The sequence below is a fragment of the Aythya marila genome, assembly GCF_965140915.1.
Source record: "Aythya marila genome assembly, chromosome: 7".
NCBI classification, from domain to species: domain Eukaryota; kingdom Metazoa; phylum Chordata; class Aves; order Anseriformes; family Anatidae; genus Aythya; species Aythya marila.
In genome coordinates, this window is record NC_139048.1 from 20,837,823 (window position 1) to 20,856,419 (window position 18,597).

General features: G+C 48.4%; 1 protein-coding gene across 2 annotated transcripts in view; it reads right to left on the bottom strand.

Annotated features, from left to right (window-relative positions):
- PDLIM1 (PDZ and LIM domain 1) overlaps positions 1-18,597 on the bottom strand; it is a 40,443-nt gene that overhangs the window by 21,565 nt on the left and 281 nt on the right. For both annotated transcript variants that reach the window (XM_082764352.1, XM_082764351.1), the window contains exon 2: positions 8,647-8,798. In XM_082764352.1, the coding sequence (XP_082620478.1) occupies positions 8,647-8,798 (152 nt within the window). The remainder of the gene's footprint in view (positions 1-8,646; positions 8,799-18,597) is intronic.

Below are 18,597 nucleotides of genomic sequence, written 5' to 3' on the forward strand. Positions count from 1 at the left end.
GGCGACACAACAAGCATGGGCTCCAGCCCGGGCAGTAGAGCTGGGAGTCACCCAACAGCAGAAGCTGGAAATACCCCTGGGATGCAGATCCTTTAACTAAGTGGGACAATTCAAATTACTATGTGTTTCAGCTTTTATGGGTAGCAGGGAAACGGAACGATTCTTGTCTGTATTGAATACACAGAGAACATTTTGTTCTTGAAGTTGAGCTGCCGGAAATGTTTCTTGGTTTGGGTCTCCAGAATTTCCTTATTTATGCAGTGGTATCCATGCAGAGCAAACAGAAATGTTTGGGAGTTATGAAAAAATGGGTCAAAGTCTGCGATGGGACTAAGAACTGAGACGACATAATGTGTCCAAGGGAAAGTCTGCATAACCTTTGCTGCTCTGTGGTCTGACCCAATTACTCACAGCGGCCTGAAACACAAATCAAGACCTCTGACCAAAGCCAATCACTTCTACCATCATCATTCTGGAGTTTTGCTATGCCCCAAAGAACAGCAGACAAGCAAGCAGTGAGGGAGAATTAAGAATTAAGCTTAGATTTGCTTGAGATATATTATGGGAAACACATGCTACCTAAGTTTCTCAGACATACAGAGAGCAGCTAGCATCGAGGAGGGACCAAACAGTGCTACTTTTGCAAACTTTTTAATAGTAGGGAACGAGTTGCTGTAGAATTGCTGAATGAAACCTATTGTTCAATGTTACACATTGCATGGTGCAGCAACTAGATAGCTGATAAACTCTTAGGATTAATTTTGAAAGCCATGTCCTGTTTTGACAGCAGATCCTGCAACTTCGTGACTCTGCAACTGCAGATAGATGTTCTTCCCAGATATCTGTGGGGCCAGGGCCAGCTACAGTTTAAGTTCTTAGTTAGCAAAACAGGAATGTTTCCACTGAGAATTAACTGGACAACTGGAAAGATACTTTAAACAGAAAAGGCTTATAAAACTGACAGGGGTAGAGAAGCAGGGTGTAGAGCTACCCACAGTAAATTAATTCTCGTCTACCTCATTTCTCTAAAAGCCCTCCAATGTCAGAACATTTTAAAATAAAAACAAGCAAAAAAGTCTAACTGTGATACACGTGTATACTCCAGACACTTGCTGCATAAATAGTATTTTAATGCTTAACATCCAGAGGGTAGCTCAGTGGGAGGAGGTGGGAGCCAACACTCTTACTCAAGGAAGAGATTTTTTATAGGACATTTATTTACCTGTTGGTGCAGCTATTGCACTCTGGACTTTACACAGAAGAAGCCTTGACGGAATCCTGCTGTACTGTACCTGCTGTACCTCCTTTCTCAGGAAAGTTCACAGACACAGGTCACACCTGATGGTAGGCTTTACACACCATGAGTCAGGCAGAGCAAACCTTTGCCTCTGGGCTATTGCATCCTGTGGGCACAGCTGCAGCGCCAATAGCCCACAGCCTACTTCACCCAAATCCTGGCATCTGATGCTCTGGAGAACACGTAGACTGACAACTACGGACATAAGAGCTGCATGGGGTCAACTCTATGACAATCTGATCATTGTCTTGCCCCAACAGCTGCTGTTGCTGGATGCACAACACCCCAGGTGAGTGTGAAACAGTCATTCCCACCTTACTTCTGGCCACCAGTGCTTTAAGGGGCCAGAGAAACCAGCAGCTTTACTCAGATGACAGCTATCAAGCATAACAAAGTCACAGACACCTCTCAGATGGTTGCTTTTTGCACTTGAAGACTTGTATTTGCACAGAGGGGAGCAGCCCACTGAGCAGAGCAAAGCCTTACTCTTTGGAAATGCTTGCAGATCACATGTGACTGGGTTTTCACCTCTTCTGGAAATACAGGGGACACAGCAAAGCACATGGAAATCAAATACCCTGCCAGCCAGGCTGCAAGCAAGTGGACGCTGGCTGGAGATAAAAGAACAGTTCAGAAAGCATTAAACACTTCAGCTGATTTCTAGCATGAGGCAGCCCTGGTGCCAATTCTCACTAGTATTTTCCAGGCAGTACTTTCTTTTGCAGCAGGTTAGCGTTACCAGATTTCAGAAGCACCGAAAAGCCTTTTTCAGACTGTGGATTTAATCTCAGAGCAGGCCAGTGTATGAGCACAGAGCAGAAACCTCCCATCAGGTCCCTGGGTGCTTGCTCTCATCCCATTGCCCTGGCTTGGTACATTGGAGGTGGCAGAGCGCGTTGGTCTCCAGCTCTTGGGAGGCACCTTGGGTTAGTTACCACAGCCAAATTTGGGTTTCTGACCAGATTTTTCTCCCTTTTTTAATAGCAAGACAAAAAGCCCCAGTTTGATTCCCAGCCTGCTGCCATTCCAGTCTGTCACTGGATATAAATGGAAGCAGCAAGGTCACTCCAGGCTTTACTTTCAATTCAGCTTAAAAGTTATCCAAACAGATAGGTTAAATAGCCAGCAGGGTTGTCCCTCTAAGGCCAGGAGGACAAAGCTTCCCTTTGTCTTTACAACAGCTGTCACAGAGCCCCTCACTTGCTCTCTCAACACCCATTTATGGCCCCAGCAAAGAGGAGGCAGCTTTGCTGTGGATGCCCTGCCTGGAGGGGCCAGCACAGTATGTGTCCTGTCCCACCACACCACCCGTGGAGCTGCGATCCCAGCTCTTGGCCACGGTCTCCTGCCTACGTTCCTGCCATCAGCGTCTGCACTTGTACTGAAGCATGGCAGGAAAAAGAGGAAAAGCACCCAAATGCTCACCTATGTCCCATTTCTGACCCAGAACTTGATTTCTGTAAGGCTGGGAAGTACAGGTACGAGACATGAGTCGGGTGGATTGGTTAGACGTCATATCTCTCTCATATCTGCATGTGCTTGTATTGTTTATGTGAAGCAGGAATCAAGTGTTGGAGTGGCTAGCTGAAATCCAAATTTATTTTATAACATGGTTTCTCCTCTATATTCCAGCAAAAGGGACTCCAACAGAGAGTGACATTCAAACAGTGAAAAGAGAAGACAAAAACATGACAGTCAAACAAGCCCAGGAACAACTGCCAGACAAATTAATAGTGGGCATGCAAATAGACAAACTTCATCGTGTTTGCAGTTTACACTTCTGTGCTGTTTCCTCACCACAGGACAGTGAGCAACCAAGGCAGGGTCAGGGAGTGAGCCATGCATTTGCTGTTCCATCCAGGCAGAAAACAAGACCCAAGATTAGAAAATTTGTCTGAGGTTAGCTTGGATGGGAAGGTACTGGTAGGAAGGAGAGGAAGGAAACTGCATGCAAGTCAAGGCAAGAATGTGGAGAGGTATTTGTGAAATACAACATTTTTCAAGAAGCTTGGCTCGAACACGGTATAATATAAACATCACAAGAGGCTACATTTTGCTATCAATGGGGTTTGCGTGCAGGGCTGGGCCATAGCTTCAAGGGAAACTTCAGTGCTGGAAAATGAGGGTCTAATTCTGTAGCCAGGAACTGCGTAAAGTAACTTCTGCAGGGCAGAGGCACATTTACATTCCCGTTTCAAACACGGGAATGGACACAACTAATTTACCCAAGTAGCAACTAAACCCCTAAATACTGAAAAGTTTCTTGCACATCAGAAGGTTTGACGGCTGAAAAACAAGGAAAGGATTAGGCAATTCCTCTTTCAACAGCCCCCAGGGTTTTAGGCAGGCATTTTAACAGCTTTAGTGACTAACTACAGGAGCTTTCAGGCTACCGGGAAGGTACCTGTTTACTCAGCCTGTTAGCTACGGAAGTACGTGCCCTTGGATTTAAACACCAGCAGACTCTTTTAGCAAGCCCTCCATTAATGGACAAATTCTCTTTGGCAAGCAAAACCATCTCGAAGAGCAATGCTAGTCACAACTTCCTTGAGACAAGAGGCCCCGAATTAATTTCTTATTTCACTTCATACAGCCACTAAAAGCAAAAGGGCAACTCTGGCTTCAGTAGCAGCACCAGAGGAGCACCACAAGCCCTTTCATCACAGCGTGGCGGACAGGGCACACCTGGCTGCTCACACTGCTCCTCCACCAGCCAGCTGCAGCGTTGACAGCTTTTGCCTTCCCAAAGAGGCTGTAACAACACGTCAAAAGCCAGGCTTGACTTGCCAAAATGCCTTTGAGTGCCCCCATCACTGGTAAAAGCTGCTGGCGGGCACCTGCAAGGGCTGGGGAGCAGCAGGGTGAGCTGCCAGGGAGGGCGGCCGGTGTGCATGGCCTTATATAGCTGCTGCACAGCACCGGCCCTTCCCAGGGCCACGAGCATTATTAGCAAGATGACAGAGCTGGAAAACTCTTGCTGGCAGGGAAACAAAAAGCAAGCCTAAATGAGTCAACAAACTCTGCAGACTTCCCAGAAAGCAACCTCGAGCCTATTGTGGCTTTGTGCAGCCACGGCCGAACACAAGGGACAAGCAGAGCGAGGATGGGGAGCTTCCCGCAGTGGGGGTGCAGCCGAGCCTACCGAGTAAAGCCCAGATGGCATTTCTCTCTCTCCCTTGCCCTTCACTCCTTCTCCATAAGCATCTACACATGATCCTTTTTGACAATGCACTTAACATCTGCTGGTAGGACATCTGACTTCTCTGATCTGAGCAGTTTTCAAAGAAAAAAAATGCATAGCTTCATTCCTTGGCATCACTCTTAGCAGAGTAACAGACTGTTTTGCAAACAAAGAAAAGGTGTATCAATATATCATATGCTGGCAGTGGAGGTGCAGAAGAACAGCTGGATATTTGAAGAAAAGGACAGCAGGAGCAGAAAAAGAGATTACATTTGCAATCCCTTTTCACAAATATTCCTCTCCTGTTACCACCCCAACCTGCCTCCAGACACAAAAGAAGGGCAGGCTCGCTGTAGGAATATTTATTTTTTGTTCACCAAACATAAATAAACAGTTCACCTTTGAGTTGCTCATGGCTGCACATGAGCACAGATCCATTACAAACTTGGTGACATGGGCAAAAAGCCATTTCTTTTAGAGATTACTTTCACCTGTACTGCAACTGGAATGAGCATTTGTCTGCTCTTGTCCATCTGTAGCTACAGCCACAGAGCTGTGTGCCAAATTCCTTGTGAGCATTACCAGTGACATGGGTAATGTTGGACCTTTTGGATATCAGGTGAGTTTTGTTTTCGAGCCTTCCTGTCTTGAGACCTCTCTCAACAAAGTGAGTTTATTTCCCCAAATTCACTGAGCTTCCAAAGCAAGCTGACAGCATTCTCCAGGCTGCTGGACATGTCGCTGCTTACCTCTGTCAAAGGAAAATCAGTGGTGTGCTTGGGAGGGGGGCAGCCAAGGGCAACACTTTGCTTGACCCTAGACTGTCAGTGCTGAGGTACACACCCTCACTGAAAAAAAAAAAAAAAAAAAAAAAAGAGGTCTTCCCAAAGACTTAAGAAACCAAACTTCCTTTTTTCTGCAAAGCCAAGAGGCTCACAACCCTGCCTGTGAAATTTCTTGCTTTAGCAACAGGGTGGTTCTGAATTAACTGAAGTGCAAAGTCTGCTGTAGGTTGGTCTTTCTATGTGTACCAAAGAAAACCACCATGCAGAGCTTGACCATACACTGATGAAGACAATAATGGAAATTTTACCTCCATTTTTTGTGAACTATGATTCTAAGAGGACTCTCTAGCCTGAAATAAAAAGCAAAACGAAGGAACAAACAGGCTGAGAAGAGAGCAGCAATCTGCTGGAGATACAAAGTCCAGCAGGAATTTGGCATGTGTGCCAATATTGTAAAACAACTGCTTCCAAGGCAGAAAGCAGACCTTTCCAGTTCTGTTCACATGTCAGGCAGCAAAGCACCTGGCAGTGCCACTTAGAGAGGCACATTCAGAGAAAACAATTTGTGGCTGGTTCTAAATCCTAGGAAATAAACAGATTTTCACCAATAAATTTGCCCCTTTGGGTGAAAAAAGCAGACCAGGCATGTTTTCTTCTGCTAGAAATTCAATCCATTTTTAACAGTGACATGTGTTAGACTAGATTTCCTGCCTACAATCTGATCTGAAATATTTTTGGACTGCTACCATCGTTAAGGAAAATACCGAAACAGGAAACATTGGAATGCTGTTGATATTTGCAATCAAGTACACAGTGCAAACAGCATTTCCTTTACCAGAAGTGTTTAAGTCCTTTTGGTTCTCTACATTTACATTTCTCTTAAATAATCAGTAGTGCAGCCAAAGATAAGGACATTTTAACCACTCAGCTACCATTAAAAGCAAAGAGGGTTGCATAGATGCTGAGTACACATAAGGTTTGTTTAGGCCTGGGGAAGAGGCACAAGAACAGGACAAGCATATCCCCGTACTTCCCCAAAATGCTCCCAGCCTTCAGGTCTTTGCAGCTTAGGGGCTTTCTGCAACAGAGATACTACTGTGGTACATACTAGCCTTTACAGGTTTTATTTGCATGAATTCATCCCATCTCCTCTTGAACACTTGCATTTTCAGCATTCACAAGGTATGTCCTCACTGTCACAATGGTAGTGTCCCTTTGTGGAAATAAAATTCCCAATGTGAGCTCCAACCTGTGTCTGTAAAATCCCTCTTCGCCCGTCCCTGCTGCCACTCCAAATGCAGATCTGACAGCATTTTGCACACCCGGCTCTCAAAGAAATCATTTAAAATTAATCAGCTATCAAATTAATAATCAATAAAGGTTTCTGCTTTCACAAGACATCCCTATGATGATGAGTAAAAAGGATTGGAAAATTTCTCTCTTCAGAAACCCGGCACAGCTGGGCACACCAGCAGCACCAGCTGCAGTGCCTCCCAGACCGTGGAGCTGCTGCCGTCAGACCTGGAGCCCTGGCCAGCACGGCTGCTTGGCACAAGGGACCAGCTAACAAGCCACGACTGCAGAGCATGGAGACCTGACCTAGGAGCTGGCAGTGTTGAAGCACAAGTGATATCCTTTTGTTTTCATACGCAACTACCTACAAAGCCAGGTGGACAAAGAGATGCAGTTACAGGGGCCCAGAAGGGGACAGCTCAGAGCTTGGGATAAAATATCCTCAACAGAGAACAACCAGGAAGGACAGCATGATGCACATGTCTGTCTTTTTGCATTAAAGCAGAGCTTTCTCCTCTGAGAAAGCATCCTGTAGTATCATATTCCTGATAGAAACACATCTCTAGCAGCTATCAAATCTCCAAACAAGTAAACGATTCCCTAAGCAGAATTTTAGTCCCAAAGAATGAGGACCAAAGACTTAAAGTTCCCTGGAACTACCTGAAATGGATTTCATACCAAGTAATGGGCAGTAATATCAAACCCTGGGGTGGATGAGTAGTTAGATCACGTTTTTTTTCACATCCTTGCAGTCTTTACACTCTCCTTCGCCATTTTGTCATTGGTACTTGCTGGTCAGTAAAGCAGCAGGGTCTACCACACTCTTCATGCTTCCACATTTAAAGACAGTCTTGAGTTTTAACTCAAAGCTCCTGCATGGCTTTACACTGCTGCACAGAAATCTCCCTCTGGGCAGCTTCCACATCCAAGGCTGAAAAAACATGCATTGAGTGGCTATAAAGCTAACGACTTGATAATGAACATTTGCAAACACATTTTCCAGACTCATGACTGGTAAGAGTGAGCTTGCCCACAGGCTCAAAGAGCCCTCCTCTCCCTCTCCCTCTCCCTCTCCCTCTCCCTCTCCCTCTCCCTCTCCCTCTCCCTCTCCCTCTCCCTCTCCCTCTCCCTCTCCCTCTCCCTCTCCCTCTCCCCTCTCCCCTCTCCCAGCCAGAACCAGGCAGCACTGGCTTGCTAAGATCTAGAAGCCGGATATTTGTGGGCAGACAAGAAGCACTCCCTCACAGGAACACCACAGGCTGCCAAGCTAGGGGTGAGCATGAGAAATGCTGGGGCTAACACGCTGCTGTAATGCTCACCACCCATTCACACTGCCTTCCTCTGCTCGGGTCTTCCCTCTGTGAACTCCCTCGATGAATTGTCAGGCTTGGTTTGGCCAAGGCCCATCACTTCTTCCTGAACTGGGAAATGCCTGCTGAACTGCTGCCCCTGTGCAAGCTACAGAAAGAGTTCCCTTATCACAGGAGAGCCACAGCAACTGAGCTACTGCATCACTTATGCTTTTGTGCTTCCCCTGCCTTGAAGCTGGTACCTGTGGCTGCAATTCAGGTAAATCTCCTGTACCCCTGAAATGCCAGGCCCCAGTACTTTTAAGAAGCTGGATCAAGAGACTCCAAAATGCACAATCTTTCTGAATCTGTGAGTGGCAAAACCTAGATAACTAATAGCTTGGACAGCACACAGCCATGTATTTTAACTGCTAAATTCATGCAACAGGAAGAAAGGTCATCTCTGGTCACACCTCCTCTGCTATGAGTGAAGTTTTTGTGAGACCTATCTTGGAGTTCTTGCTGTCAGGAGCCACAGAGCAGGCTGACAGACTCTGCCACAAATTATCAGCTGATTTCTCACAGGGAAATTTGTTTTCATAAGGTCAAAGTGCAGCAAATGCAAGCAGCACTAGGATTAAAGGCTGAAATGCAGTCCCCCCTTGCCATTCAGTGCCTGGCCAGATAAAGCACTAAGAGGTCAAATTAAACAAACCAGCCAGAGAGGTCAAACCAAAACACAGCTACTGTCCACTCCACCTCCCTCCTAGTCCCTGTCCCCAGTCTCGCCAGGCGACCTACCTGCTGACTGTCAGGGTTAGCTCGTCTGCGCAGCCCTTGATTTTGTTCTGCGCCTCGAGGTGCGTCATGTTATCTGTGTTCACGCCATCGATGGCTATGATCTGGTCGCCTATACACAAGTTGGCTGTTGCAGCTTTGCTACCTGGAGTCACCTGCAAGAAGACAAAATGAGTGAATGGACTGTCCAGAGAGCCACTTTCCAAGAGACATCTGAAAAGCAGCTGCAGCACCTGGAAACAAGGAGGTGAAAACTAATGAAAGCAAATCTCAGCAGAAATCTTAATGGATACAGGTCTTTTAGATAACCAACTCTATTAAAATGAGGATCAGGATTCTGTTTTGACACCCACAGATAGAGATTTAGCAGGGAAGAGACAGGTAAATGGCAAAAATTTTATTTTCATTCAAAGCAACTGGCTTTGTAATAGAGTAACAACAGAAGAAGCAACTCTGTTCTTTGCTGGACAGAGAAGTGCTCTCCAAAGCAGAGGGTGCTGAGAAAAGCAAGGTAGCCCAAGCCTCTAAGAAAAGAGATGCCAGAAAAGAGAGAGAGAATTTGAGTCAATGCTAATCATAAACACCTTCATCTGTATCACAATCTCATTTGGTTCCTTCCTTGGGAAAAACGTTTGGGCACAAGATTTTGGACTGCATCTTCAGTAAGCTGGTTCAGCCCAGGGGCAGGTGGAGCAGAGTCACTGACTACAGTGTGATCAATTCCAAAGCAGTGCTTGATCTAACAAGCAGAAGGGGAGGCAGAAAGGCATCACAAACCTCATCTTTAAAGCACAATCTGACAGTACTATCTGAAAAAATGGCAGCATGATCCCCAGCCTCCCAGTCTGACCTCACCTTGATACATTCTGCCATATTGCACCTCCCTTTCCTCTTCATGCTTGGTTTGCTTCCCAGATATACTATGGCACTGCTAAAGAGCTGCTGTGCTCTGCCTGAGAAATGAGGGATGGGAAGGAGCTCAGGGTAATCTGCTGAGATCCCAGACAGAAGACATGATGCAGCAATGACACCGGTATGGTACTCCTTGTGAAAAAAAAAAAAAAGATCCCAGCTAAAACTTGGCATTTTCAAGCTAGTCAAGTGAAGAGCTTATTCACTTTTCTCTATTTCTGCTAAAGAGGTGTCCTCTTAACAACCAAGACCTCTTTGGGGAAAAATTATTGCCAGGGTTGAAGGTGAAGAATGTCACATTTGCTGGTGGCTTTGCAATCGCTATGTAAGATTTTGTGCAGTGTTAATGACTTTGTGGGAGGGGCATCATGATTAATGTGGGCTTTCATCAATTATTTAACAGGCAGAGGAAATGAGAAGGGTGGACTGCTTCCACCCTTCTCCAACTAAAACATGCCTTGCAGCTGGGACACACCTCATTTATGAGTCCGTTGCAACTGGTATTCTTTCTACGCATTCGTGCTAGGTTTCAGCATGCTGGAAAGCAGCTGAGCAAACCCAGCAGGACTGTCAGGCATAAATAAACACTGTTCAGAAGATTTAGAGTGCTCCTAACGTGGGACAGGATGGCAAACCATTCCCCCTAGGGAAATGTTCTCTTCCTAGAGGTGTCACCCATTAGCTGCAATCACTGCTTTCCCTGGGCCAAAAACGAGGCTATTCAGCACATCCCCTCACAGCTGCAGTGGGATATTTTCCCTAACCAGAAGGAAGATGACAAGATGCTTTTTTTTTTTTTTTTTTCCACCTCTCTGCTAAGTCATTAATTTATGGAAAAGGGAAGGACACAGATGCATATCACGGATGTCCAACTTGGCTAAGGTGCTCAACATTAACCCCAGGACCTTCGGAGGGGTCAACGAACAGTGCCTGTCTACCTGCTCCCCGCTTGTAATGCTGTAAGCAGACTGTGAACAGAGGAAGTGCTAACGGAAAGCCCAGACAAGGCACCAGGTGGATAGAGAAAATCTGTGGCCACCAGTCCCATGGGATTTGGGAGCTGCTGCTTGAGAAGCTGTGGGACAGATCCCTGAAGACACCATTACAGCAGAGGGAGCTCGTAGGAGAGCTGTGGGTCCTGCTCTTGTCCCTGGGCCTTTACCTCGTCCCTTCTCAGTGCCTTTATTTCCTCCACTGCCTGAGACAGGAGAGGGGCACATTACTCAACCCCATGAAGAGCGCTGAGCTCAGCACACAATTACCGTGATTCATTTTCAATCAGACAAGGCTGCTAAGTGGTCAAGAATAACGCTGGATTAACACCACCACTGGCACACTGCTGGAGGCTCAGCCATATAGCTTGTATTTAAAGACTGACAGCCTATGCAGCATTTGGCAGGCTGCTGGAAATGATCCTGTACCACAAGGAGCAACTGAGCTGGACACTGATACTGAAGCCTCCTGGAGAAACCCCAAAAACCACCAGAATGAAAGAGTGGCACCCGCAGAAACACCTCAGTGCTTTGCCTGGGCTTGTGGTTCCTCTTCTGTGTCCACTTCAGAGGAATTTGAAATTTGAGTGCTGTTCTCCATCAGATAAGAGTTGGTGATTACACCCATTAGGTACCCTGCAAACCTCTCCCCTAAGGGGAAGCCACAAGGATGCACAGTAATGAAGAAGATAAGCAAACTTGCCAAAAGGAAACTTGCTTAAACACCCAGCTCCAGTTCTTGAAATAACTTGCCCTGAAATGTAACCTTCCACAAACCATTTCCCTGCAACATCCAGCTCATGCTCTCTGCCAGGACTGCTCATAGCAAACGTGCCTACACAAGAGCTCAGCACCGCAGGGAACCCATCCCCCAGCCTTTTAGCATGATTAATAACTACTAATGATGCTCCCTCCCCCCTTGCAGCATAGTCTGTTCTCATCTCAGTGCTGCTTTTGAGAGGTGCTCACCTGCCAGTTAGCATCAAGATAGCAGAAAGCTAGCAGTTATTAAACAAGGACCTTTTTCTGCCTTTATTTGCGTGGTGTCCCTCCCTGGGCCGTGGCAGTGTGGCTGCAGGCAGGGTGCTCAGAGCACTGGCAGCTACTGGCCAGCTTGCACAACCCAACAAGGACTCCAAAAATGAACAGCCTACAGGCTCACAAGCTGCACAAGGGCATCGATGCTGCACTGCCTGACCCTGCTTTGCTCCTCTCAGACCTAAAGCTCTGCACCAGCCTCTCCCCCTTCTCCCTTCTCAACCAACATCAGAGCAGCAGCCTGGGAGAACGGAGGGGATGGTGGCACAGCCACCTCGCACACGATGGGATGCAGCTGCACCTCTGCGTGGGATGGCGAGGAGGGCTGAAAGATGCTGCGAGGAGCAAAACCTGCAAGCACGACTGCACAAGTTACATCTTGTGCAAAGGCTGAACCTCCTGCCTCCTTCAAAACTGCTCCCCGCTGGCTTCCGCACTGGGTCCGGCAGCCTCTGGCAGAGGGGACGTGCCGCACCACAGGCCCTCAGGACACTACATGGGATGAATAAAGCTCTGCACATCCTGTAACATCATGCCCTGAGGCTTCCTTTGGAAGTAAGCCATGCCCTACCTCCCAGTGCTTGCTCCAGTGCAATTGTGTAAGACTTTGCCATTAGGTCATTTCACTGTTGAGCAGACAATGCTGAGACACGCTGGCAGTACTGCGTGATATTGTACCTGAAATAGGTCCCAGAGCTCAACTGTTTTTTAGGTGTTGCCCATGGAAACATCAACGATGCTGGCTGGCTGGTGTAGGTACCTGGCCTGGGTCCATCCATGCAAGCAAAGCTGTCTCGTGTCAAGCAGTTGCCTCAAAAAATGCCAGTTGTGACATGGGAACAGGCCCAGCTTGCAGGGGCAGTCCTCCAGCAACTGGGCCAGGAGCAACTTCACCCTCCAAAGACCCACCTCTGGAGGTGGGGAGGGTGTGCGGCTGGAGATGTGACAGGCAAGATCTCCCTGTCCCACATAACCTGGGCTACTACTGCAATAATCCAGTCACTTACAACCAGACCATCCAACCAGGCCCCTGACACCAGCTCCGTAAAACTAAGAAGCAGCTCAGACTCATTTGCCAGAGTACAGAAGAAGCCCCACGGTCCATGGGCTTGATTATGGCATTTATACTGAAGTAATGAATGTATGCTTGGACCCCTCTTTTTGAAGTGGTCCCTCAGATTCAGGGTTGGTATGGCTGGGAGAAAAACCTACCCTCTTTTGTCATACTATAAAGTGAGATTTTGTGTCCATGGGCACCACCTTGCCCCACTCTGCCTTCCTGGTGCGCATGCTTTGGGCTCCACCTTGCCAACACCACGAGGATTTTGCAAAGTCTAGGTTTCAGACTCCCAGGTGGTTTTCCTGCTGTCACTCCCTCGCACTGGGGGCCAGGCAGCCAATAAAGGTCTGGGCTGTGACATGTTAATCCCTCAGCTAGTATCTTTGGGAAAGAGCATTTACACTAGGAGAGAAAATGCTTTGATTTAGCAGAGGGAATGAGACGTATTTGGCTGCTTACCCAGCTCCAAGGCCCTCTTTATAAAACCTCTGTCTGTCCCAGAGCTAGCCAAACACAACCACACTTTACTTTTGCTGCAATTAACTCCATACATACTCTCTAACAAGCCTTGTGAGCCGTTTGCAGAGATACACAGCATCTCCTTTCCTTCTGCAGGCAAGGATCTGAGAAGCAGCAGTGGGATTATTAAGGGAAAGCTGCTGCCCACAGCAAACAAGAGAGAGGAAGGGTGAGAAGCATGAACAAAATGCTGCATAAAGCAGCTCAGAGTGAGTCAAGACACATGGGCAGGTCTGAAATTCAGTGCCCTTTCTGCCCTTCTCCCTGTCCATTCAGGCACACTGCTTGCTTACTCCATCAAACCTCTGCAGTTTCTCACAGACCCTACAGCCTCCGGCACCACCCATCACTCCACACCTAGACACACATCTCAAGAAGCGATGAAGAGATAAGAAAACAAGAAAATTAAGAACAACAGTGAGAGAAGAGATCTGGATTAACAGCACCTATCTCTGCTGGAGAGGAAAATCCAGCTGCGTCCCTGCTGGACAGAACAGACGTGCAGCAACATACTTATAAGGCCACCAGTGACGAGACATCCCTGACATTGTTTAATCCTCCCCACCCGCGCACACTGCTGTTTTACCATGAGTAATGTACTCAGCACCGGAGCATTATGCTAAGCAGTCACAGCTTCTCTCAGCAAAAGCATGCAGCTGGGTCAGCAGAGATCAGAGGCTATGAGAAAATGCAGGCAGGCACGTTCCCCACCCCTGCTCTTTTTAAGGGAGGGGGGCCACGGGCTGGTTCCTTAAAGCAGCTCCAGGAGATTGCTCTTCCAGGCTGCCACCACCCCGTGCACTGCTGCGGTCAGACACTGCCCAGCCCAGGGCTCGCCCAGGGGATTCTCAACACAGAAAAGGGAAGGCATCAGACAGTGTGGAGAGGGCTGACCTCAGGAAGGCAATGCAAAACGTGGGTCAGACTCCCTGCATTGCACAGGAGTAATGCTGGAGGCTGCGCATTCCCACAGCTCATTTTGTAATGTGCTCTGTATTTAAAAAAAAAAAAAAAAAAAAAAAAAAAGAACACAACCACAGAAGTATAAAGTTTTCTTACAAGGGCTCAAAACATTACAGAATGCTGCTCATCAGCTGAGCCTTTCCTGATGGTTTATTTCATCCTCTAAATAAAACAAGATGTGGTGTAATCAGCAACCATCTAAGATACTGTGTCATGGTCCAGAACTGCATCAATTGTTTATGCAGTTTAGGCCTCTCTCAATTTCCGTGTTTACAATGAAAAAAAAAATCCTTCCCTGTTTATACTGAAAATAAAAAAAATATTTAAAAAATCCATTTGCTGCAATTATTTTGACGTAGCACCCTTAAAACCCAAAGCATTTTACAACCCCTGCCCAGGAGTGCCCCAGGGCCCAACAGGGCGAGCATCCCTGCCATGATGTGGGGCATGCAGCAGTCCCATGGGGCAGGAGAACAGGATGGGAACAGGCAGATATCCATTTCTGTGCTAAGTGTAAGTGAAAATGGAAACGGCTGGGGGAGCTGGGAGCCATCAGCTCCCAGCAGCTGCAGGGAGGCGAGCAGGGAAGTTTTGGTGCTCGGTTTGGCAGGTAGTGACTTGGCGCCTGGTTGCCTTTAAGAGCACAGGATGCTGCACAGAAGACAGGGGTGTTTCCAGCACCATGAGCTGTGCAGGCAGCGCTATGGGGCTGAGCATGGCATGGCTGCTCCTACTCAGGCCGCTAGGCAAGAGGGGAGCAGAGGGGCAACTGAAATCTGCATCTGCAGCACCCACGCCAAAGCCACCAGGGCCACCTCTGCACAGGGCAGGCCTGTCAGACATGATGCGGCCTGAGGAGAGGACAGGGGGACGGCTCTTCCCCGGCATGCACAGCAAATGCTCAGGCATGCGCTGGGCAGATCACCCCCACGTACCATGTCAGCCCGCCATTTTGCTGTGGTTCTGCTTCACGCCCCTCCCCACACCCCCGAAAATCCCAGCCAGCCATGTCTCCTCCCGCCTGGCAGCCTAGGTGCCCCGGGTATCTCGCGAGTCACTGCCTGCCACACACATACACGATACCATGAGGTAATCCGACTCACACCCCCTCACGCAGGTTTTGGGCTGGCGCCGCTCCCCTCGTGTGTGTGTGACAGTGCCAAGCCAAACCCGACAGCTTCACACCCCAGGCACTTAGTTCGGCGTCTGACTTCAGGCCATTGGGCCTGGTTTTAGCACTGAGTCACATCTCTGGGTGTAAGGAACCAACATCTGATTACCTTCCAGTTCTATACATGCTATACATCCAGAGATGTTCAAACACCATAAGTAGATGAAATATCAGACCGAGCATGGATGAATTCCTGTCACTGTTGTTGAAATCAGCAACATGCTTAATGTTGGGCGTTCAGGTCTTTAATACATCTGCAGAACTAGGTTGTCTTTAAACCACTCTTTCAATGGGAAAATGCTCAGTTTCATACCAAAATGTGGATACTGAGGTGCTCTGGCTTTGGCCAGCGCCACAGATTATGGCAGACATCACTCCTCAGTGGGGCTGGGGATTCTTGGCCTGACAAAGTGTAAATCAAAACTCCCCTTTACCTGTATTTTGCGTCAGCCATGAAAGATCAGCACACCACTAGTACAAAATATAAATTTAGTTCAAGAGCAGGGCTTATGGAACAGTTCCATGTGTATATTCAAGTGCAAACAGAAATCCAGTGTTTATCAACATAAAATGCAAACTAACAGGAAAGAGCTCGTATTACCTGAAGGACAGAGGGGGATGGGGTCTGTTATCTGTGCAGCTTTATCAGCTGTCTCGCTATGCAGCTGCTTGCTTCCTCTGCCAGCCCTGCTGGTCTCACAGGAATTTAACAGGGAACTACCCTGTGCACAGGGCAGCCCCACCATCACCACCATCCTGTAACATGTCAGTCCACAGCTCGGGCAGGAGCTGGGAAAAGCTCTGCCCCATGGGCTCACTGCTGCTATCACTCAAAGGGTGATAAAGACAATGGTCTTGCCTACTCCTGCAAGCGAATCCTGCAGGCTTTGGTCTCAGGTTCATTACACTGACCAACACAATGCTTGTTCTGAGCAAAGATTGAAATAAAATGTCCACCATAACCGTACATTTTTTTAAAAGAAACGTAAGCCAGGAATGCCTATGAAGAAAGGAAGAAATGAGAGATTTCTATGAAGAAATCCCTCTGAAAGAAATGGGAGATCCACAAGAAAGTCACACGTGGAGCACTTGGGAAATTCCCACGTTTGGCTCTTGCTGGGCAGACTGGTCCAACACAACCTAGGAACCAACCTAGGAACCAGGAGTGTTTGCACCAGAAGATGCTCCTGAAGTATTTGAGCCTGAGGTAGTGCCAAACACACAGTTCAAGTGGAAAGAGAGTTAGGGAAGCAATGAAAGACAGGACAAGAGCAGCTGTGGAAATACAGTTATCTTTCATCTGCTACTTTTGTAAAACACAACAGGACATTGGTGCCGTACAGCCACTGCCAGCTGGGAGCTCACGGCCTGGCTGCTCTGTCGGTTCCCATGCCCATGGCACCGCTGCTCCCCACTTGGCCCTGAGATTGAGGCTTCAGGCTCCAACAATTCATGTTTACATCTCAAACAGTGCTGCCTCCCACCAGCAGGACTGGGATAAGCCCCCCTTGCAGCAGTCACAGGTTGCGAAGATAGAAGCCAGTGGTAAGGCGCTGAGGTACAATGGTGATGAGGGCCATAAATACCAAGACCAGCTGAACAGCTCACCCTGAGGGTCAGCAGAGGCCAAATCTGAGCTGCTGACAGGCAACACAGGCTGAACGTAGGCACCTTGGTTCACAGGGAGGTGTAAGACACCCAGCTCAAGCCCGTGGGCAGATGGACACAACCCTCTGGGCATGCCTGCGCCACGGCCCCACGACTTACGTGCTGCAGCACAGAGCAAACATAACACTGCTGGGGAGGGAGAGCCGCACCCTCCCTGCTGCAGGCGATGCTTTCATCACACTCCCCTCCCTCCTGTTCACCTCAGCTTGCCCCCCCATCTCGCACCTTGGTGGGACCGAAGCCCTCACAACCCTTTTTTACATGGTGAAGGGGGGAGCTCGCTGACAGCTTTGTCACTAAGCCAAGGGGAGAAACCCAGCAGCCTTCAGAGTGAACCACAAGAAAGATTAATGGTTTGAAGGCTTGGAGGGTGAATTAACAATGTCAGAGGAGCTGCCAATTGTCAGCGTTTTTGTCACCAAAACCAGAAAGGCTATTTTACTACATTTCAGTCTCCAGGGTCACAACCAATTTCTCACGAGGCAGTTATTTTTGCCGCTTTGCTGATCTACATCCCTTGGTATGCGACCATGAGCACTGGCACAGACAGTCATGGAGAAGAGGTAGGAGCAGCGAGGTGGGACTTCAGACATAGTGCTGCCTGAGTCTCTCGCTGGAAGGAAATGGCAGCAATTACCATAACAATGTACTAAATATCACTTCCCCTACGCTAAACCTACTTTCATGTCCCAAACAAATGCTTTACAGGAATGTGGCGTTATGACTGCAATTGAAGGAGAACAGAGGGAAAATTAATAACGGCCCCCCCGCTGTGGGTCTGACCTCGCCAGCACTGCCATCCCGCAGCCCGGCAGCAGGACCAGTGGCGGGGGATCCCAGGACAGGAGGCATTTAGAAAAATCTCAAGTTTTTGCCACCCTCAGAGGGATTCACAGAATGCGGTGGCCTGGTCCCAGTTCTGCACTGCCTTCAAATCCCAATGGCCCCAGGTGAGGAAGGGCCGTGGGAAGTGGGATGTATTGGACATTTCCATGACATCAGAGGGAGAACCACGGGCAGCCCCGATGGGATGCTGAGCAGGGCACCCCATGTGAAGCAACGGGTGGCTTGGGGTGCGTTGTCCCCAGCACCAAGAGATGGGCACACTCGGCCCCACTTTTCATGGGTGTGTGGCAAGCAGCTCGGAGCAGGGCCCAGCTCTTTGCCAGAGCACCACAGGACGTGAGCACCCGCAGGCGGTGACAGCAGGGTGCAGGTGGGAGCAGGGCAGCCACAAGGAGCCCTCAAGTTTTGCCGTCTGGAGCAGAGAGAGGCAAGTTAAGTTACACCTCTGAAACCGTTTGGATGTGAAACTTTTCACTGTCATTTCCCAATTTTTCCTTAAGTGGGGGTAAGAAGGGCTTGCAACAGAAGCAGGGAGAGGCTTGCAGAGGTCAATGCGGCTCCTGTAAACAAAGGCTCCTCCTGTAGCTATACAAGGCAAGCCGAAGCGGCCGGTCCCGCAGCGGGGACAGCTCACCGGCACGGGCACCGGCTGCCGCGGATTTCTCCCAGATCGTCCAAAATCATATATAGAAAAACGGAAGAGAAAAGGAAAAGACCCCCACAGACACATGGCTGTGTGACCAACCCCATCTCGGCACCGGCAGCCACCTGTCAGCCCCGGCTCG